Source organism: Aricia agestis, chromosome Z, assembly GCF_905147365.1.
Source record: "Aricia agestis chromosome Z, ilAriAges1.1, whole genome shotgun sequence".
Classification (NCBI taxonomy): Eukaryota; Metazoa; Arthropoda; class Insecta; order Lepidoptera; family Lycaenidae; genus Aricia; species Aricia agestis.
Genome location: NC_056428.1, coordinates 172,983 through 196,709, shown reverse-complemented (window position 1 = coordinate 196,709; position 23,727 = coordinate 172,983). Strand labels below are relative to the sequence as shown.

The window sequence follows — 23,727 nt, the reverse complement described above, 5'->3', positions numbered from 1 at the left end:
TTAGCTCAATGCACTCCTTCACCATATAAACTATAACTGTGCACATTCACCTACGTTACCGCATTTTTCGTCAAGAGATCCCAAGTTTTACGCTCGCGTATTAATATATAGATTACATTACTGTATGATAACATCTATAAGTAAATATTCTATAAGAATCAATTCTCACATTCTGTTTTAATAAACTCAAACTCAAAATTTTTTATTCAGAATATTTTTTTTCAAATATTCTCTGAACGTCTGGGCTACACAGATGCCTACCGCCGGTTCGGGAACTAACCCGGCGAGAAGAACCGGCGTAAGAAACTCGCACGGGGCCATCTTTTTTTGGAGCATACTTTTTAATAGGAACATACAATATCATGACATAATTTCTTTAACTATAAACTCTACTAATTATTTCAGGGTCCACAATGTTTCCTGAAAACAACACCGAGACAAATGGCAACACCGAGGAGCTGCTCGCTGAGGCGGCGATGCGCGCCGCTCTCGCAGCCGAAAAACAGGCAGAGGCCGTGGCCCAGGCCGTAGACATCCTGCAAGAGTTGGTTAGCTTATTGAGGGAGAGAGTGGCCCCTCCCCCCCTGCCGCCGCCCCTTCAAGCGCCGCACGTTCCCACACATCACCACCTGTGAACTCGGACTTCATTCAACCTGGAAAGGATTTAGTGTATTCAAGTTATTATATGTATTAATGTTTAATGAGGCAGTCTGATCCTACACTGGCAGAACAAAATATCTAATGCAAATGCGCATTGTAAGTTGTATAATGTTTTATTATGATCTCATTTATTTAATATTCACTTTTCATTTTATTAAAATAACAAGTGCGTACAGCAAGCAATAAAATATCTTTTTAAAAGATGTACCATATTTATTTTAAATAATAATATGTTACACAAACAATGTTACTAATTAAACATAAAACGAGTAGAATAACGACAAAACTATCTATAATAAATACCTACAAAGGAAATTAAATATTGTCTACTTAGCACTGTCGCTACTCGCTATGCTCAGGTAGGGGAGGTTTTCATGTGATCACTGGCGGACAGCAGTCGTATTTGTCAAAATATCAGTGTCCACTTTGAGATCGGCATCGGGAGAAAGACGAAGTCGTAGCATCAAGTCGTGATGCAGGACGTCGGCTCTCGCGCGCGCACGGGTCGCGCCGGAGCGGAGCACGTCGCGCAGTAGCGCGGGCCGGCGCAGCAGCTGCAGCGCGCGCTCCCGCACCGGACGCAGGTGCTCTACGAGCGCCGCGGCCACCTCGCGCTTGTACTGCGCCGTGGTCAGCCCTTCCGCCTGCAGCACCGCCTCCTCCGGCACCAGCCCCGCCGCCAGGCAGTGCAGCGCCACCAGGTTCGACACTCCCGGCCGCGACGACTCGCAGTAGCTCACCTGTTGTCCGCATCACACGTTTTATTTCTAATTACATGTTTTCAAACACGCTAATCTCAGGAACTACTGGTCCGATTTGAAAAATTCTTTCATTGTTAAGTTGTTATTCCATTTGACTAAATTTAGAATCCTAAAAAGAAGACTAATTAGAAGCTTCTTATTCCACTTGTCCTAATTTAGTAACTAAATCAGTTGTGACGACGCGGCGATTTTGGCCAGACGTCTTCATAATGGCTCCAGTTCTGTCAAAGCAACAAAAATTGGTCTTCTCATAGGCCTTAATCTGTTGACTGTTGTATAAAATCAAAATAAATAAAAGGCGAAAAAGAGGGTTGAAATAATTTTTGCTCCACGAAAAATTATGAATTATGAACTTTCTTAACTACTTGGAACCCGCAGACTTTAGAAATTACCTACGAATGGATTCCAGATCGTATTACATAATATATATTGACTTTAATACGGATTTAGCAGTTCTCTACAGATAAAAGGTTGAAACCATCTGGCAACACTGATTTAGTCAGTCAAACTGCATTATGAAAAATGAAATAAACAAAGACTCAATTTTCCTCAGACCCTGCAGCAAAGATGAAGTAATGAAATACACGTACTCACTGAAAAACACTAAAGCGGTCGGTTACGATAATATATCCACACACGTTATTAAATCTTGCATTGATGTTATATCCCCAATTTTATCACACATCATCAATCTATCATTTGAGAATGGTGTTTTCCGAGCAGGTTAAAAATATCAATAATAAAACCGCTTTACAAAAAAGGATGCAAGAAAGAAGTACAAAATTATAGACCCATAACGCTCATACCAATATTTTCAATAATCTTCGAAAAAGCAATGCACCACCGTCTAATAGAATTTGTGAACAAATACAAAATAATTAAACAAGAACAAAACGGTTTTCAAAAAAATAAATCTACTACATTAGCAGCATTCTCATTAATAAGCACAATCACAGAAAACATAGATAATAAGAATAAAATCATAGCCATATTCTTAGATATGACAAAGGCCTTTGATCTAGTCGATCATAATATTCTACTGATGAAGTGCGAAAAATATGGCATACGTGGAACAGCACTGAATTGGATTAAAAGCTTCCTATCAGATCGTACCCAGTGTGTATTTCTAGACTTGGCAAAAAAAGTATGACTACAACTTATAGATCACAATACAGATTGAATACCAGAGGAGTTCCGCAAGGGGGAGTCATCTCAACGTTATTCTTTCTGCTCTATATAAATGATCTTCCAAATATAACACAGGAAAAGTGCATTCTTTTTGTTGACGACCTGTCTGTCACTATCCCGGACGACAAAAAGGTAAATTTTGAAACCAAAATAAACTCAGTCCTAAAAGAAATCTCCAAATGGCTAGAAATTAACAAACTAAGCGTAAACGTTATTAAGACAAAATTTATGACATTCGGAAATTACAAAACTAAGTATAATAATATAAATGTACAGTGCAATGAGCAAAGTATAGAAAAAACAGATACTATCAAATTCTTGGGAATAACAATAGATGAAAAATGCAACTGGGAAACACAAGTAGATATTACGTGTACAAAAATAAACAGATTCGTACATGCGATCAGAACACTGAGATACACCGCCGGAGAATCTATAGCTATCACGGCTTACTATGGATATGTTGAGTCCATTCTGAGATACGGAATTATACTCTGGGGAAACTCAACACACATAAATAAAATACTCTTAGCTCAAAAGAAGTGTGTACGCGCTATATGCGGCGTTAATTCTATGACGTCATGTAGGCCATTATTTAAAAAATTACAAATACTTACAGTAATTTCAATGTATATCCTCGAAATAGGGGTGTTTGCGAAAAATCATCCTCACGTATTTAATAAATTTACGAAGCAAGATAGTAGATACTGCAAGCGAGACCCTAACAAATTAAACGTACCAAGATGCCGAAGTACTCTACATCAAAAGAACTGCCTTGTGAGTGCTATATTAATTTACAATAAGTTACCAAAAACTATTAGAGAGACACCGATTAAAAACTTTAAGCCCTGTCTGAAAAGATGGTTAGTAGAGAAATGCTTTTACTCATTAAAAGAATTTGGGTTAAAGGCCTTTTAAATATATTCTCTGAGATCTAGTAACCCTGACGTCAATACCTGTCAGCGTTAGCGCTCTCCATTGGCTATTGAAACCACATATGACGTAAATTGGATCAATGAAATATGATAATGTAATATACAGATATGATCAAATGATCATATATATTGGATCCTATAAATGATCATAGAAATGATCCCCCCTTAGACTGACAAAATAAGAAAACATAATATCATATTAATTAATTGATATTCGTACCTATATATTATGACTAGCTGTTGCCCGCGACTTCGTCCGCGTGGACTTCAGTTTATAGTACTTTATAGCGCGCGATGTCAACAAAATTGGTGTCAAAAGCTTTTATAAAAAAACCCTGGTACCCCTTAAATCAATACAGCTGTGCAGTGTGCACACAATAAGTATTTCATTTTTTTATATTAAACTTTATATTTTATGCCAAATTTTAAAGCTTATTTAGCCCTCCGATTACACAACTTTACCCATAAACTATTTATCATTGATAGATTTAAGGTTACGTCACTGCACAGATAAAGTACTGAGTTATTTAATACCGTAGAATAGATATAACAATCGAAAAAAATCGAAACTTAAATGTAAGATGATACCACGTCTTATAGGAAGACTTTTGAGCAAGCGTCAGCGCGATGTAGAAGACGCACGGCGCCATCTATTATGAATTGTTGGAACTAACTTAATTTGAACAAATTTACGCATTTTCACCCCCTTACAACCCTTTTTTCCAGTAAAAAAAGTAGCCTATGTCCTTTCTCAGGCTTTAGACTATCTGTATACAAAATTTCATTACCATCGGTTCGGTAGTTTTGGCGTTTGGCGTGAAAGCGAGACTGACAGACAGACAGACAGACAGAGATACTTTTGGCGTTTGGCGTGAAAGCGAGACTGACAGACAGACAGACAAAGATACTTTCGCATTTATAATATTAGTATAGATTATGTGCACACTGCACAGCTGTTTTTGGGTATTTTGATTAATTAAGGGCCGCGCTACACCGGAATGGCAGCGGCGAGGCGAGCACTTTCAGCGCTGCCATTCCGGTGTAACGCGGCCCTAAGAGGGGTACCACTTACCAGGGTTTTAAAAAGTTTTTAAATTTGACACAAATTTTGTTGACACCGCGCGCTATAAACTAAAGTCCACGCGGACGAAGTCGCGGGCAACAGCTAGTTAGTTAATATTAACGTGTATAACAATCGAAAGAATCGTAAAACCTACCTCAACATGGTACCACCTCTTATAGAAATACGCATGAGCAAGCAATAGCGCGATCTAGGGGACTCTTGGCGCCATCTGTTTTGAGTTTTTTGGAACTAAGTTAATTTAACCAAATTTACGCATTTTCACCCCCTTACAACCCCTTTTTCCAGTTAAAAAGTAGCCTATGTCCTTTCTCTAAAATGTATAGATAATATTCTAACGTATTAAAAACTATAAACAAAAACATACTAACTAATAAGTATGATTAGTTCTATGTTACAATAAAGTAAAAAATAAAACGCCATCTGTTGAATCGTATTAGAACTAAAATGTTCATTCCATCGATATATTTCTGGATTTTTTATAATATTATACATAAAATATGTTTAAGATTTTTGAAATTTTATTTTAATACACATCCAAGACCCAGGAAAATTGAAAACTTTTTGTTCCGCCTGCGGGACTCGAACCCAGGACCCCCGGGATGAGCGCTGGCCACGCGCAATGCGAATTCATTTTCATCGAAATTTTCATAGAAATAAGATATTTTCCCACATCAAAATGTAGCCTATGTCCTTTCTCAGACTCTAGAATAACTGTATACAAAATTTCATTGCAATCGGTTCAGTAGTTTTGGCGTGAAAGCAAGACAGACAGACAGACAGACAGACAGACAGACAGAGATACTTTCGCATTTATAATATTAGTATGGATAAATCTATTGTTAATATTATATTATAAATAAATTAATAAAATAAATAAGTAAATAAAATGTTATATAATATAATTAATGAAATATTATAAACCTATTATTATTAATTAATTAATCATGTAAGCTGTTACTTTGAAATTGATTTTAAATGTTGTAATGGAACTTACTGAAATAATAATAAAGAAAGAATTGTATTATACTTTGTCCAGCCTATGTTAAAATAATATGCTAAAATATATTGTTATTATTTATATGAAAATTAATCTTAAATATGTACAGTAATGTTTTAATGAATCAATGTTAATGATATTTGCACACTATGTAAATAGTAGAATATGCTTAAGTCCAAACAGAAAAATTGTAACACCTGTTTGTACCATATTCTGAGCAAATAAATAAATTATGAATTATGAATAAGAAGCCACACTTTTTCCGATTTAGTACACTAATTAGAATCCTAGCTTTCTAAATGTTATTTCACTTGACTAATTTTAGTTACTATACCATTTAGAAGTCTAAATTTAGTCAAATGGAATAACAACTTTAAATAGCCCATTTATCGAGGAAGGCTAAAGGCTATATTTTATCACGCTAAGACTAATAGGAGCGAAGAAATAGAGGAAAATATGGAAAAAACGGAGGAAATTATTAGTCCGTCAAGAAAGTGAAGAAATTAAAAAGTGGTAACATCGTAGTGTCATCCCTTTTTTCTTAGATTGATTTGAAAGGGATGCCACAGTGGGATCATTGGCAATGAGAATGCAGATGCCTATGCCAAACTAGTCGTAACAACGGGTGTGCTTGATCATTATAAACTATATTGCCATGATCTAATTCCCAGTGCCAAAAAACACTTAAACATCCAGTGGAATAGAGAGTGGGTTCTGACCCACTCTCTATTCCACTGGATGTTTAAAATAGTGTTTGCCTTTAACATTACCAGATCTGTCTGGTAATGTTAAAGGCAAACACTATTTTGACATACAAAGTAGTGTTCAAGTTAAGCCTTGGTTTTTCAAATACATTAATAGTCGCAAAGCACAGTGTTCTACCGTTTGTCGAGTTAGGCTTGGACATTGCTGCTCACCGGTATTCTTAGCTAAGATTAGGGTTAAGGATAGTTCTTTGTCTGAGTGTGGCCTAGATGAAGGTTCTCTGGACCACATCTTTTTCTGTTGTCCCAAAAATCAGTCCTCTCTATATGACCTCCTTCCTATCAATATTCCTCGCCCTATTAATTTTAAATCAATTTTATGTTTTGTAAATACCTCTTTTATTGATATTCTGTGTACATATATTTGTTCTAACAATATTAAATTGTGATGTTTTACTAACCTCTATATGTTTGTGTTTGTTTTAGGTATATTGAACAGAATTTAAATTATTATTAGATACTGTACCTTGTTTCTTCACCAGACCTGCAATATAGAGCAAAGTCTACCCAAAAGCACTCTGACATTGGCAACTCACTGAGGCCGCCATAACTTAAAGAAGAAGAAAGGGATGACACTAAGATGTTGCCACTTTTTAAATTCTTCACTTTCTTGACAGACTATATCTTAAGAAACTACTGGTGCAATTTTTATGTTATTTGGCACACATGAAGAATAGATCACGTGAAAGGACATAGGTTTTTTTTTTTTGCGGAAATATGTACGGTTTCCGTGTCATTCCTAAATTACGCGGGCGAAGCCCCGCGGGACATCTTGCCCATACTAATATTATAAAGCGGAAGAGTTTGTTAGTTTGATTGTTTGAATCAAACTATACGATTTCACTGACCTCCATTATATAGTCCGTCAAAAAAGTCACGACATTAACGGAGTCGCCACTTGTTGCCTGTATGGCCTCTTATGGCCACACTGTATCCAATCACTATAAAATATTTTGATACTTTATATTAAACTAGATGTCCCGCGCGGCTTCGCCCGCGTAAATTAGCAATTTCACAGTAACCGTACATTTTCGAATAAAAATAGCTATAAATACTCCTTTCATGTGGTCTACTCTATATAAGTGCCAAATATTGCTATAAAAATTGCTCCAGTTGTTCGTGAGATAAACCCTTTCTAATATTTTTCCCGTTTTTACCACATTTTCCTGAGTTTCTTCGGTCGTATTAGTCTTAGCGTGATAATATAATATAATATAGCCTTACTCGATAAATGAGATATCTAACACTGAAATAAGTTTTTAAATCGGACCTGTAGTTTCTGAGATTAGCGCATTCAAGCAAACATACTCTTCAGGTTTATAATCTATATATATAAAACTCAAAGGTGACTGACTGATTGACATAGTGATCTATCAACGCACAGCCCAAACCACTGGACGGATCGGGCTGAAATATGGCATGCAGGTAGATGTTATGACGTAGGCATCCGCTAAGAAAGGATTTTGATAAATCCAACCCCAAGGGGTTCAAATAGGGGATGAAAGTTTGTATATAATAATACTTCTTAACGCGAGCGAAGCCGCGGGCAAAAGCTCGTATTATGAATAGATTTGTTTAAATTATCGCTTGACAAACTCGAGCCTCGATCTAAAAGACTATGAAAAGGCTCATAATCATGGGACGATGCATGGTATAATATTAGGGTAGTGATGATGATGATGATGAATGTAATTTGCATAGTAGCATATGCTTTCCGTTCTTAAAACAACGCCGAAACTCCCAAACTTGTATCTATAAAGAATCAGGAGTTCTCTCAGCACCTTCCGAACCACGGTATACCAGGTATACCTCGGTGCAAAATCTTACTTGTTTGTAGCATATGCTTAGAATACTTCTCACGAAACCGAAGTCACCACATGTTTCCCCATTAATTTTGAGGAGTTCCCTCGATTACTTATGGATCTTTCATCAGATCACCACTTTTGTGAATATATTACCAAATTGGGATGATACCCTACATACCAAAAGAAAAATTTTGAAAATCGGTTAACAAACGGCGGAGTAATCGTTGAACATAAGAAAACGAACATAACACCTCCCCCATTTTGATAGTCGGTTAAAATTGTAGCCTATGTGTTATTCTGATGTATAAGCTATATTATTGTAAAGTTTCATTAATAATAATAACTAGCTATTTGACCGAGCTTTGCTCGGTAGGTATTCGATGAAAATGACATTTTCTAAAAATGATTCCTAGCTAGATCGATTTATCGCCCCCGAAACCCCCTATATACTAAATTTTATGAAAATCGTTGGAGCCGATTCCGAGATTCCAATTATATATATATATGTATATACAAGAATTGCTCGTTTAAAGATATAAGATAATAATCAGTTTATTTCAGACCATAGAACAGATCCATATAGAGTTAGTAAAAGTACAATATTTCTTATGACTATGTTAGAAAATGCGAGTGATAATTATTTTAAAATATGTAAATTAGTCCAATGTCTCCATATCGGACTTTCAAGCTTGATAGCAATTTCCATCAGATATCTGTTGGAACTGTCCCGCACTCTTCGCATCATAGACGCCGATCTTTTACGCAGTATTGCTGGAAAACTATATATACTGGCTGTGGCGAACATTCCAGATGTGCTACAGTACCGGGGGAGTTGCATCAGATATCTGAAGGCATTGTTATACTGCACTCTAAGCGCGTTGATAGCTCCCTGCGTATGATTTGTCCACAGGCTGCATGTATAAAATGTTTGGGCATAGGCTCGAAACAGTGTACATTTAACGCCAACATAACATTTAGAAAACCTGCGAGCCAACATATTGCAACGAACTGCCATCCCTCGGCGCTCACGTTCAATGTCGGGATCATCGTTGAGGTTCTCGTCAACAATATGACCTAGATATTTAAACTGTGTCACCCTCTTTAGCGGTTGATTGTTTAGTGTCACCGGTGGTACAGAATCAGGATTCAAAGCTCTAGCTTTGAAAACCATCTGTTCACTTTTCCCGAAATTGTACTTGAGCCCGTGTTCACCCACATATCTTTCACAGACTCGTAGTAGCTTACGAAGGGCACTGATTGATGGGCTAAGTATCACCATATCATCGGCATAACTTATGTTGTTAATCATTTGGCCGTGTATTGAGCATCCTATGTTGGTGCCACTGAGCTCACGAATCAGCCCATCAATGTACAAGTTAAAAAGGGTAGGCTAAGTAAGTCCGCCCTGCCTCACACCACATTTCAAGCCGTAAGGATGGGACAGAGAGCCCGACCACCTAACGTAGTTTGCCTGATGCTGATACCAATATTTAAATATGTTGATCACAGCATCCGGCATACCCGTAGTTTTTAAAATTCGTTCAGTAGTTTTTGCGTGAAAGAGTAACAAACATCCGTACATCCACACATCCATACATCTATACATCCAAAAAAACTTTCGCCTTTATAATATTACTAGGATACAGTTTAAAAAACACGTTAAAATAAAATATCTTTATTTTCTCAAAATAGCCATTACATCAAAACATGAGACCTCCCCATTAAGTTAGTAACTTGTGTTGGGGTTGTCACGCTCATCCCTCCAATGAATACATATTTGAGAAACTTAATGCTAACAAAAAATGCAGTTGCGAAATAAAAAGGAAAGAAAAACAATAATTAGAAATATAAAACAACTACAAATCATTTTTAGAAAGTATTTTAAGCTGCCGTATTCAACAGTAGACTATATGTGTGTGTGTGTGGGTGTGTGCGCGTGTATGTTTGTATGTGTGTGTGTTACATTACTCTCTGCAGTATAAGTTCCAATTCATCATAAGTAAATGTTTTAATCCATTTCGTTACTGACTCTTAGGGTAATAGGGGAGGGTAGAGATGGAAAGGGAATAGGGGAGGATAGGGAAGGGAATAGGGTAGGGGATTGGGCCACCGGTAAACTCACTCACTCGGCGAAACAGCGCAAGCGCTGTTTCACGCCGGTTTTCTGTGAGAACGTGGTATTTCTCCGGTCGAGCCGCCCCATTCGTGCCGAAGCATGGCTCTCCCACGTATGATACAACAAAGGGACGAATGTCAAAAGAGTGTTGCTGTTGCTAAAAATAAAGTTTTGCCTCCTAGACATTCTTGACGGACTATACAAATTACAAGTACGCTGGACTTATGATACCCACCGGCCACCTGCTTTTTATGCCTAAACGTAAATTGCAAATGGCCGCTTAATAATTTAACTTCTGGGACAAAAAGGCAAAGCGTCTACGTCCTCCGATATGAAATTTAAGGCTGCGGATATTAAAATACCGATGTTTATATCGAACGTAAGTAAAGAGTCGAGTGAACAGGACATTATAAAATATATAAAGGATAAAACAAATGAGACTGTGGTATTAAAAATTATTAATATGAAATCGAATAAGAAATATAATGCGTACAAATTATATGTGTCGACAAATAAATTAAGTTTATTCTTAAATAATGAATTTTGGCCTGATGGCCTTACGTTCAGAAGGTTTGTAAATTTTAGGTATAAATATATGTCGCCTTGTATTATTGATAATAGTAATAAATAATTTTAAAATGAATTGTAAAAATAACAATTTATTCAGATTGTACAGCTATAACTGTAAGAACTTTAAGACATCGATTGTTGAGGTCCGTAATTTATGTAACACTGGGAATATTGTGTGTTTACAGGAGAATTGGCTATTAAATCATGACATTCCGCTCTTGGGATCCGTGTGTGTCTGATGAATTTGAGCACACAGGAAAGTCTTCTGTAGACACATCGGTGGGTATCTTGAGAGGGAGACCATTTGGTGGAGTAGCCATTCTCTGGAGAAAAGGTATGTTCGACTCTGTATCTATTATAGAATGTCATAGTAAGCGATTAGCTGCTATCAAAGGTACAATTGGGGATAGATCTATCTTGGTTTTCTCTGTATATATGCCAACTAAATCGCATGAGAACCTGCCGATCTTTACTGATATTTTGAGTGAGATAAGTGCAATCGAAGCGAGTAATGGTGTGGAGAATTCGTTTATTTTAGGGGACTATAATGCACACCCTGATGATTTTTTCTATACCGAACTGGATCGCTTCTATACTGATCAGTCTTGGGTATGTGCGGATGTAAAAATATTAGGACCGGGTGCGTATACATTCATGGACCAATATCATAGAAGTAAAAGCTGGCTAGATCACTATGTGGTCTCCCTGTCAGCCTGGCACACGGTATCGGGTGTAGGTATTATGGAAGATGTATTTAGTTCGGATCATTTGCCTATTTACTTAGATTTTTTAATTAATATTGTAAGGCCTAAGCGGGTAATACATGATAATATACAAAGAAACCTTGTTTCATGGGGCGAAAGAGACGAATCCCAAATAAATTAATTTCATAAATTATGTAACTTGGGGTTACGTGACATTAATTTCCCTCCTGAATTGAATGGTTGTGCGCATGAATTTTGTGTAACAAAAGGTTTGTGGGTGGAATAAGCACGTAAAAGATGCTCATCGAGTGGCCAGGTTTAACTTTAAAAAGTGGGTGTCACTTAACAGGCCTACAGTTGGTAATATTTATGAACAGATGTGTGAATCGCGTAAGATCTTTAAAAGTCGGTTAAAATGGTGTTTAAACAACCAAGAGCAAATCAAAATGAATATGTTAGCTAAGTTACGAGCTGAAAAAAATTTTGTTAAATTTTGGAAATGCACGAATAAGTTCGATGTTAAGCCTGGCCTCCCGACCAGTGTCAATGGCCGCTCAGTTCTACTACTGGGTCCGACGTGCGGGGGGAGGTGCCCGTGCTCATGTTTACTGCTAAAGAGGTGAGAGATGTAATTAAGCGCATGAGCAGGGGCATGTCTCCCGGTCACGACGGACTTAGTATCGAACACTTAAAATACGCAGGTACACATCTACCGAGAGCTTTAGCTCTGCTCTTTAATATCTGCATACAACACGCATATCTGCCAACGGATGTGATGAAAATTATTGTAGTTCCCATTGTCAAGAACCGAGTAGGTGATATCTCGGACAAGGGAAATTACCGCCCTATATCGCTTGCTACTGAAGTGGCTACAATGTTGGACAGTATGCTTGACTCATGTCTGCAAAAATATCTGGATGTGCATGATGGCAGTTTGGGTTCAGACCTAGACTGTCCACTGAAAGTGCTATCTTGAGTCTCAAGCATACTGTCCAATACTATACAAGCCGTAGGACACCGGTTTATGCATGCTTTCTGGATCTTTCAAAGGCATTTGACCTCGTTTCATATGATGTACTTTGGAAGAAAATGGAGAGCATGGGTATACCGGTAGATATTATAAATATTTTTCGTTACTGGTATCGGAATCAGACGAATCACGTGAAATGGGCCAATAGACTCTCTAGGGCGTACAGGTTGAATTGCGGTGTGAGACAGGTAGATTTATCGTCTCCTAAGCTATTCAATCTGTACGTGAATGATCTCCTAGTGGAGCTCAGCAATATGCGTGTCGGATGCAAGGTTGGTGGTGTTAGCGTTAACAACATTAGCTACGCGGACGACATGGTATTGCTGAGTCCCACTGCGAGAGGAATTCGGGAGATGCTGAAGGTGTGCGAGAGATACGCTGATTCGCATGGCCTGACATATAATGTCAACAAAAGTGAAATTATGATCTTTAAGGCCGCTGGTAAGTATCCCGAATCCATACCTCCAATATACCTCGGCGGAAAGGAGCTGAACAGAGTATGCAATTTTAAATATCTCGGCCATATACTTACCGACGACCTTAAAGATGAACTAGATATTGAACGGGAGCGGAGGGCTTTGGCGGTGCGAGGTAATATGCTGGCCCGCAGATTCGCACGTTGTACGGATGAAGTGAAGATCACACTCTTTAAAGCGTTTTGTCAGAATCTGTACACGGGCGGGCGGCCTGTGGATCAGCTATACCAAAGCATCTCTAAACACCCTTCGCATCCAATATAACAATATCTTCAGGATGATACTGAAACTTCCCCGATTTTGTAGTGCGTCCGAGATGTTTGCACAAGCAAGAACGTATGGCTTCCGGGCACTCATGCGCAAGAAAGCTGCATCTCTAATAAACCGCGTAAGGGGAAGTGACAACAGCATCCTGATGATTGTGGCAGATGATCCGCATGCACCTATTTTGAGGAACTATGTGCGGATAATGAACGAATTCGAGAGCAGACCCTCCAGGATACATTCGCTCATAGTTCTAACTGAGGTGCATGATTTAGTTTAGTTTTAATTATTTACTTTAAGTTATGTTTTGTTCTTTTATATTAATAACCCTAATAATTTTTAATTTATGTAATTCTAACCAATGGACCACACTGTAGTCTGAAATAAAGATATTTGAATTTGAATTAATAGTTATTGGTTGTCATCACTATTATTAGTTCCAAGTACTCTCACTACTGCTATCAACGCCAATATGGGGACTTTCAAACGTTATTTTTACGTCAGATTTAGTTCTTTTCTCCCGCATTGGGGGGCGCTGATTCCGTTTCAAATTAGCACAAAAAATAGCTGTCATTTCAAAGGGTATCATAAGTCTAGCATTTTTTTTTGCTGAAGGCAGGTCAAGTAGCCCTGATGTCACTGCAACCCTTGAGGATCTATTGTGACTCCTTCGCTTGTGGTACTAGGAGATATTCCACAGACTGGTTCTGGGCCATATATGAGACTCTCAGCCCCAAGCCTAGCCAGTTCGTCTGCGGTTTCGTTACCGGGGACGTTACTGTGGCCCGGGACCCATACTAGGCGTATTTTGTTGTCCTTTCCTAGCATGTTCAACGTCTCAATGCATTCCAGAACCAATTTTGACGAAACTTCTGCAGCAGTCAGTGCTTTAAGTGCAGCTTGACTAGAAGATAAAAATATTTTTGTTAACTAGTGCCATCTCTAGGCTTTCTAGTAAGCAACTGATGATTGCGCAGACCTCAGCCTGAAACACGGTCGCAAACTCCCCCAAACTGGCATGTTTGCCTCTTGGGGGCCTGCCTCCGTAGAATCCGGCTCCCGCACGGTTGTCTTTCCTTGATCCATCCGTGAACCAAACTATATCGCTAGGGCGAACATCAATTGGGATTTTTCCTTCCCAGTACTCCCTGGCAGGTATAAGAACCTGATATTGCTTCGAAAAGCTATGCACCTTGATCATGGCATCTGATGGCATGTCCATGATGGGTGATTCACGAAGAGACTGTTCTAGCTGTCTAAATGGGGTGGAGGCCCAATTTGTCCTGCCCGCCGTCCTGGCCCTGAGAGCCGCCTTTCTGGCCTCCATCTGAACAAGCAGAGGAAGTGGAGTTAGGTTGATCAGGGCCTCGAGGGAAGTGGTGAGTGTTGACGAGAGCCCACCCGTGATTATTAGGCATGCCAGTCTATGAACGCTGTTCAGATTTTTACGACAGTTTACTTGTTCAGCCTTTTTTTGCCACACTACGCAGCCATATGTGGTAAGTCTAGCGTACTTGTATAATAGAGGTCAGTGTTCGATTTGAAAAAAAAATTCAGTGTTAGATAGCCCATTTACAGTTCGACAAGGCTTTATTTGAACGTAGCGAGAAAAGGAACTAAACGCTTCTATCATAGAAAAACGTAATTTTTGACATGTGTTTGACAGTTCTCCCTTACCAGCAGCGCTCCCGTCAATCAAATCAAATCATTTATTTCGGGCATCAGAGGCCCATATAACAAATACCTTAAATCTAACATAAATAATTAAATCTAACAAAAAAAAGTTAGATAGCGCATTTATCGAGAAAGGCTATAGGCTATATTTTATCACGCTAAGACTAATAGGAGCGAAGAAATAGAGGAAAGTGTGGAAAAAACGGGGGGAAATATTTGAAAGGGCTTTTTTGAACGCGCTAATCTCAGGAACTACTGGTCCAATTTAAAAAAATATTTCAGTGTTAGATAGCCCATTTATCGAGGAAGGCTATATTTTATCACGCTAAGGCCCAATTTCAACAACATCTCTTAGTGTTAACATCTTGTTAAAATCTGTCTCATGTCTTCTCTTTCATTCATATGAAAAAGGAAAGAAGAAACGTGATACTACTTCGAGCATTAACTTTAACAGTTGTTAATGAAATTGGACCTAAGACTAATAGGAGCGAAAAAATAGAGGAAAATGTGGAAAAAACGGAGGAAATTATTTAAAATTGCTTATTATCTTATGTCGGCTGTACACTCTCGCCGAGACACAGCGAGGCGGCCCGAGTGCGAGAGCCTAAATGGGTGCGCTCGCCTCGTCTCGCCTGTCTCGGACTCTCTCGGTCCGGTGTCGGTATTTTGCGCCCGAGACAAAGGGTCTCGCGAGAAAAGCGAGCGCATTACTGTACACTCTCGCGTTTTTCACTACTAGTCGCGCCGCTAGACAGTGCAGAACAGAAAAATAACAATAATAAACGTCATTATCAGTCATTATCTGTGAAAAATAAATATGATTATAGATCTTTGGATTACAATTATATTTTTCGATGCATGGTGAATATGATCAATGATCATTGATCGTAGATACGTTTTCGCCTTTTTTTGTTTTTTTATTGTGTAAATATTTGGATTTTGCTAATCCTACTAATATTATAATATAAAGGCGAAAGTTTGTTTGGATGTATGGATGTGTGAATGTATACAGTGTGTAACAAAAATAAGTGATAATACTTTAGGGTGTGTACGTGTTCCTTGTAGAGAGTTCACTGTGAAAGTAGCAGCACTGAAAGACGACATTTTTTTTTTCACTTTTGTATGGGCAAGGGCACGAGCGTCACGAGTTTCCCCATACAAAAGTGAAAAAAAAAATTTGGTCTTTCAGCGCTGCTACTTTCACAGTGAACTCTCTACAAGGAACACGTACACACCCTAAAGTATTATCACTAATTTTTGTTACACACTGTATATAACTACTGAACGGATTTTAATGAAACTTTACAATAATATAGCTTATACATCAGAATAACACATAGGCTACAATTTTAACCGACTTTCAAAATGGGGGAGGTGTTCTGTTCGTTTTCTTATATTCAACGATTACTCCGCCGTTTGTTAACCGATTTTCAAAATTTTTCTTTTGGTATATAGGGTATAATTCCAATTTGGTATTATATTCACAAAAGTGGTGATCTGATGAAGGATCCATAAGTAATCGAGGGAGCTCCTCAAAACTTATATTCCCTATAAGCGCGCGTTCGGCGTAAATCTGAAGGCTAGACAGAACGATATATTATGACCTTGATTTGACCTCTTTTTTATTAGTACCTGCATGTTAGGGGCAGAGGGCGTTGATAGTAAGCAGTATCTCTAAGCTTGATAATCCGAAAATGCAAATAGTGTTGATTTCTTTCATGAATTATTAATAATGCATTTCTTAAAATCACAAAATGGCAAAGACTTATACTTACTATCAACGCCCTCTGCTTCTAACATGCAGGTACGAATAAAAAAGAGGTCAAATCAAGGTCATAATAATATATCGTTCTGTCTAGCCTTCAGATTTACGCCGAACGCGCGATAAGGAACTTCGTTCCAATATTTTTGGGGAGTAGTAGCAGTGGTTTGCAAGTTGCAACAATCCGTCGCACGACTGTGGTGCCGCATCTAGGGGACTTTTCAACTGAGACGCAATCTAACGTACCTATAAATTAGACATTTCTCATTTTCGGAATTTGTCATTTCAGGAATTTATTTTTTCGGAATCTGTCCATTTAGGAATTTGAAATTTTAGAAATTTGCTATTTCAGGAAATTGCCATTTTCGGAAGTTGACGAGTTTAGAATATACGTTCTCGGAAATTGGCATTTTCGGAAGTTGTCGTTTTGGGAAGTTCACATTCTAGAAAGTTGTCGTTTTCGGAAGTTGTCGTTTTGGGAAGTTCACATTCTAGAAAGTTGTCGTTTTCGGAAGTTGACATTCTAGAAAGTTGTCGTTTTCGGAAGTTGTTGTTTTCGGAAGTTGTCGTTTTGGGAAGTTCACATTCTAGAAAGTTGTCGTTTTCGGAAGTTGTCGTTTTCGGAAGTTGACATTCTAGAAAGTTGTCGTTTTCGGAAGTTGTTGTTTTCGGAAGTTGTCGTTTTGGGAAGTTCACATTCTAGAAAGTTGTCGTTTTCGGAAGTTGACATTCTAGAAAGTTGTCGTTTTCGGAAGTTGTTGTTTTCGGAAGTTGTCGTTTTGGGAAGTTCACATTCTAGAAAGTTGTCGTTTTCGGAAGTTGCCGTTTTCGGAAGTTGACATTCTAGAAAGTTGTCGTTTTCGGAAGTTGTCGTTTTAAGGCGCAGACAGCTGCCAATTTGACATCTTTGTGCAGTTTTCTAGACGTATGTATTTCATTGATTGGCACAAAAAAATGTATGTGATTTTTGATTATATTTGGAAAAGCTTGTCCGATTTAAATAATAAAATAATGTACTCCTACTGGATGAAAAAAAATACCAAAGTCACATCTTTCGGGAACTTTAAACAGTTCTAACTAAAGTAATAATACAATCTATGCTTTAAAAATTTGTTTATTTGATACCTTTTACAAAAATCCAAAGATTGCCCGATTTAATTTTCGGCTCTGACATCTAGATTTCCCACAATATTTATTTTTCCTCTAACAAACGAAAAATATATCCACGCTTCTGAGTGAACATTTCACATCTCTCTCTCTCGCATGAAAACCGACAGTGTTCGCTGAGGCGCGGTGCTATGTGGACGTGTGACGGATTTCGCTCTGCCGATATTGTGATTTTAGTGTAATTGAAGCGGTTAGTTCTTAAAATTTGTATATAGGTATTTCTCATTGTTTTATAGTATATTAAGTTTATTCTGTAAATATTTGAAATTATATTGCGCGTCTGTAAAAATGGGTGACAAGAAAAAGAAAAGACGTCCAGCAAAAAAGCGACAGCTTCGTGAAAGCCACAATACATGATGGAAGTAAAAGTAAGTTCAATTTTATCTACTTTCTAGTTGCGTATGTCTTTATTAAAAAAAAAACGAACAATTACGATCCCGAATCAAAATATTTCGTCACTCTCAATATCTTTTAGGATAGCCAGGATCGTTGTGTCAAATAAAACATAAAAAAACTGTATTACGATTGATTACGATTTACGAAAATCCTCTAAGATTCAAATAAATAAATAAAATAAATAAAATATCTTTTTATTCAAAATGGGTATCATGATACACTTTTTGAAAGTCGAACGAAGAAACTACGTTGCCTACCACCGGTTCGGGAACTACCCCGCCGAGAAGAACCGGCGTAAGAAACTCGCAATTCGAACCATAGACCTTGGAAATTGACATAATAATGTTATCACAATCGTTGTGATAACATTGATTTATCAGAACGATCGCGCGTCGGGGATCGTTCTGATAAATCAATATTCAATCGGTCTATGGATCGAGTTTCAGAGAATTTTCGTAATACTTTTTATGGTTTTTTTTTATCACTATTAGCACAGAATAAATAATAGTACAAGTACTATAATTAGGTACTTACTATAAGTTCATTTTGCTTTGAATCTGAAGTTTTATTTAGGCCTTTATTATTTAAATTTTTATTTCAGGCGGCGGAAAACCATGGATAGTGCAATTATTGATAACCCAAACGAATCACCAAATGCCAATTCAGATCCAGCGGCAGGTAGTTTGTTGGAAAGGTAATATAGGTAAGTTTATTTATCTACTTATTATAAAGTTGTAACCAAACGTCCTTCACGACTACGAAACACAGCGCAAGGGCTGTTTCACGCCGGTTTTCCTGTGAGTCCGTGGTATTTCTCTGGTCGAGTCGCCCCATTCGTGCCAAAGCATGGCTCATTCATTGTATTTTTTATGATCCAGTTTATCTATTACAAGCTATTTTAGCCTTTTTATGATATTATTATGATTTAATTTTTTTCCAGTCGACCGAAAACGATGGAATTAGATAATAACACAGTGGAAAATGTAGCAAATGCCGATCGCAATATAGCGACGGGTAGTATTTTAAAAAGGCAAGTATATTTTTACAATTACGATAGGCTAGGTAAATATAGATATAATAAGTTTATTACTATTTGAGCGCGATGCGATTGCGCGATTCTTTCAGCTCTATTCAAGGACATGCTCCGTAAGGGCCGGGACACAAAATCACGGCACGGCGACGCGACGTCGTACGGCGCCGGACCGTGTTTTTGTGTCCCGGCCCTAATAGGGTGCGGCTTCACTGCGGAGTAGGGGTGAGCGTTATTTCACGTCACTATAGTTACAATAACTAGCTACATACAGTAACCGAATAACTAGTTTCGAGTCGTATTTATATAGTAGAGTAGTGATTTTTGTAACGTTTTTATTGCATTGGGTGGTATGAAGTACCGTCGAGCGATCGTCGCGTTGTTTCGTTTGGAGTCGCAGCTAGCGCCCGCCGCCCACTGCACCGGTCGACCTAGCGAGCGACAGCGAGTTTGCTATAGTCCGCGCGGAACTAGTTGGCCGCGCCGCCGGTATGTGAGCATACCGGCGGCGCGGCCAACTAGTTCCGCGCAGATTACCTAGCAAAAATATTAATTAGTTTATATCAATACTAATATTATAATTGGGAAGAGTTTGTTTGTTTGTTTGAACGCGCTAATCTCAGGAACTACTGGTCCGATTTGAAAAAAGGCTATAGGCTATAGGCCCGCGCGCGCGCCTCATCCCGGCGTCACCCCCTTTCATTCCCCCGCGCCGCGAGTGACCTTTCTGCAACGATTTTAAATGGGATAAAATAGGTATTGTCATTTAAAAAAAATAACACCCATTTTTTTGGTTAAATGGGCTCTCCTAATGATACCTAAGCCCTGCGGGGCTAAAATGGCAATTCCTCTTCGGACTCACTTATGAATACACATACCGTTATAGTGCAAAATAGGCCAAAATTTGTGATTTTTGTATAGGAGCCCCCCTTAATTTTTTATTTTATTATAATATTATTATTGATTATTAAAGTACATATATAATTAAGGCCTTGATGAAAATTTCAAGTGCCTACCTGTTGCAGTTATTGAGATAGAGAAAAAAATCACGTTTATTGTATGGGGCCCGCGCGGCGAAATTGTGATATGACGTCACACCGTTACCGGGCGCCCGCGTCGTACAGTTACAACTTGTTTCGTCGGTTAAAAATCACATAACGACCCACCCCTACTGCGGAGTGCAGCGTATTAACCTAATAAATTTTTTAGTATACCTTTTTAATTGACGTTAAACGCAAACAGTCACTCTGTTATCTTGGTTTTTACTTAGAAAATAAATTTACATTTTTAGAACATATAATTCAAACCGGTGAGAAAGCGAAACACAACTTTTACTCCTTTACCAAAATATCTACGTCGACATGGGGCCTCTCATTCAAAAGCTTAAAATTAATTTACACTGCTACTTACCTTGGCAGCATTTGCTACGGGGCCCCCGTGTGGGCCGACAGAGCAACTATCGGCGCGGCTCGTCGCAAGTTGCTACAAAGCCAACGTCTTGCTCTTATATTCTTGTGCAAAGCTTACAGAACCACAAGCACCGAAGCCTTGCCCGTGCTAGCCGGAGTTTTACCCGTTGACCTTGAGATTCAGCGTCGTGCGACAATGTACTATCATAATAAAAACATTGACAACCCGTTTTTTTTAAGCGCTCGGGATAAAATTATAATAGCAAGATTGTTTGAACCTTTAGAAAACTCTTTGCAAAGCCTAATCTCCGAATGGCAGACGCGCTGGGACTGTTCCACCAAAGGGCGACATCTTTATAATTTTTTCCCTAATATTCGTGAACGGCTATCCAAACATTGGATGGATATTGATCACTGCGTTTCTCAATTCCTGACCGTTCATGGAAATTTTAAGGCTAAACTCTACGGATTTAATCTAGTAGCATCACCCATGTGCGAGTGCTCGACCGAAGGCAACATGTTTGAACAAACAGCTCATCATGTTCTCTGGGAGTGCAGTCTCTGGCAGGACGAAAGAACTACAATGCTAAACAACCTACTCTGTACATCTGGTGTCGCATACTACGGTGATCTCGTGGACAGCGCTAGGAACTTCCGTGCCTTCAAGCGTTTTTGTCACAATTACTACTGGCAACAGTCTAACACAATAAATTAATTTAGCTCTAGCGTAGTAGTCACTATTATTATTAACGTTAATTCCCGTGGTGCTTCCCCCTTCCAGTTCTTTGACTTTCGGTCACTGCAACCTTGTGCTGTCTCCCGCTTTATATGGGGAGGGAATCTGGAATTCTTCCTACTCCTCCTATTTTCTTCTGATTAATTTCGTTGCGGGTCCCAAGACAGCTTTAGCATGTCCCTCGGGCTCCCTGAGATCATATCAAAGGGTTTTCGTGGTTGGATACCGCTGTCAATCCTGGCGACACAGGAGATACAGTGGTGGGAATGTGTGGTGGGCCAAAGCCCGTTTAAAAAAAAGAAAAAAAAAATACCTTTTTAATGAAATTAGAAGGCAAACGAGCAAAAGGCTTTTTTAAATATTGAGTTCTGTATAATTTTATCCTAATTCCCATTTCCCAATAATCGAAAAGTTTAGTAACATAATATAATATTATTATTAATTATTAAAGTACATATATAATTAAGGCCTTGATGAAAATTTCAAGTGCCTACCTGTTGCAGTTATTGAGATAGAGCAAAAAATCACGTTTATTGTATGGGGCCCGCGCGGCGAAATTGTGATATGACGTCACACCGTTACCGGGCGCCCGCGTCGTACAGTTACAACTTGTTTCGTCGGTTAAAAATCACATAACGACCCACCCCTACTGCGGAGTGCAGCGTATTAGCCTAATAAAATTTTTAGTATACCATTTTAATGAAATTAAAAGGCAAACGAGCAAAAGGCTTTTTTAAATATTGAGTTCTGTATAATTTGTGAATGTGATGCTGAAAAGCTTATTGTTGAAACTGCACTTCCTCAGAAGAAACCTGATGTCGGAAGAAGAATTATAAGTGTTTCATATTTTTATAAGAGGTTGCAAGAAATTTCTCATCATGGTCCTCTTGGATGTGCTTTAACTGACATAGAACTAGTAGGTGAAAAGCAAGATGGCCTCAATTCAAAATTCACATTTCTATGCATACTTTGCAATCTAATATTGATAATTGATAGTGACTCAAATGAAGACCATTACATGCCTATCAATAATAATAAGGCAATATTCGTAACCTGAAATATGGAGCTGCCCTTGCACCTTATAAAACCAGGAGTGATTTTTGTCTATATTTAATTTACCCTGTTTATCTATTTTCCAAAATGTAACTTTTTGTTGTGTTATAGCAGCGTCTACTCCAATGTTATATGCTGTGATGGGACATTTAATTTCTAAAATAGTTTTTTCATCGCAAATTCCATCGGGCGTTGCTCCTAAAAATGGCAAGTCTGTATCTATAAATAGCCCGCAAGGCTTTACTTTAATTCCTTCTCGTAATTCTAAATCTCTTATTGCTTGTTTTTAATTTTCTTGGCCATGTTTGATGGAAGAAACGAAGGTTAATTTTTTTTAAATATAAAATGTCTTTTACTAGGTTAGCACTTGCAGTGTTGGGTCTTCTTTTTATCACCCGGCCAAAGTTTTCTAATAATTTTCTAATAACTTCATCATGATCACGCTTTGGGTCAAATTTGTGTCTTTGATGGGATATTTCGTATCAGTTTGTAAATTTTTAGCCTATTACAGAAGTTCCGAAGTAGGTGATTTCGGCATTCAATTTTCTCGACACAGGGTTTGTACGTGTTCCTTGTTGAGAGTTCACTGTAAAAGTAGCAGCGCTGAAAGACCTAATTTTTTTTTCTTTTGTATGGGGAAACTCGTGACAATTGCCCTTGCTCATACAAAAGAAAAAAAAATCGTCTTTCAGAGCTGCTACTTTCACAAGGAACACGTACAGTACGTGTTCCATGTAGAGAGTTCACTGTGAAAGTAACAGCGCTGAAAGACCAATTTTTTTTTTCACTTTTGTATGGGGAAACTCGTGACGCTCGGGCCCTTGCCCATACAAAAAGTGAAAAAAAAATTCGTCTTTTAGCGCTGCTACTTTCACAGTAAACTCTCTACAAGGAACACGTACACACCTTAAAGTATTATCACTTATTTTTGTTACACACTGTATATACAAGGTGTAACAAAAATAAGTGATAATACTTTAGGGTGTGTATGTGTTCCTTATAGAGAGTTCACTGCGAAAGTAGCAGCGCTGAAAGACCAATTTTTTTTTTTCACTTTTGTATGAGAAAACTCGTGACGTTCGGGCGCTTGCCCATATAAAAGTGAAAAAATTTTTTGGTCTTTCAGCTCTGCTACTTTCACAGTGA

At 38.2% G+C, this 23,727-nt stretch overlaps 1 protein-coding gene across 4 annotated transcripts in view; it reads right to left on the bottom strand.

Annotated features, from left to right (window-relative positions):
• Nucleotides 1–876: 876 nt before the first annotated feature.
• LOC121738348 (tryptophan--tRNA ligase, mitochondrial) overlaps nucleotides 877–23,727 on the bottom strand; it is a 65,472-nt gene continuing 42,621 nt past the window's right edge. For 3 of the 4 annotated variants that reach the window (XM_042130331.1, XM_042130334.1, XM_042130332.1), the window contains exon 7: nucleotides 878–1,400. In XM_042130331.1, coding sequence (XP_041986265.1) covers nucleotides 1,041–1,400 — 360 coding nt within the window. In that variant the 3' untranslated portion in view covers nucleotides 878–1,040. Of the gene's footprint in view, nucleotides 1,401–23,727 lie in introns of all 4 variants that reach the window. The other variant, XM_042130330.1, reaches the window with a different exon arrangement.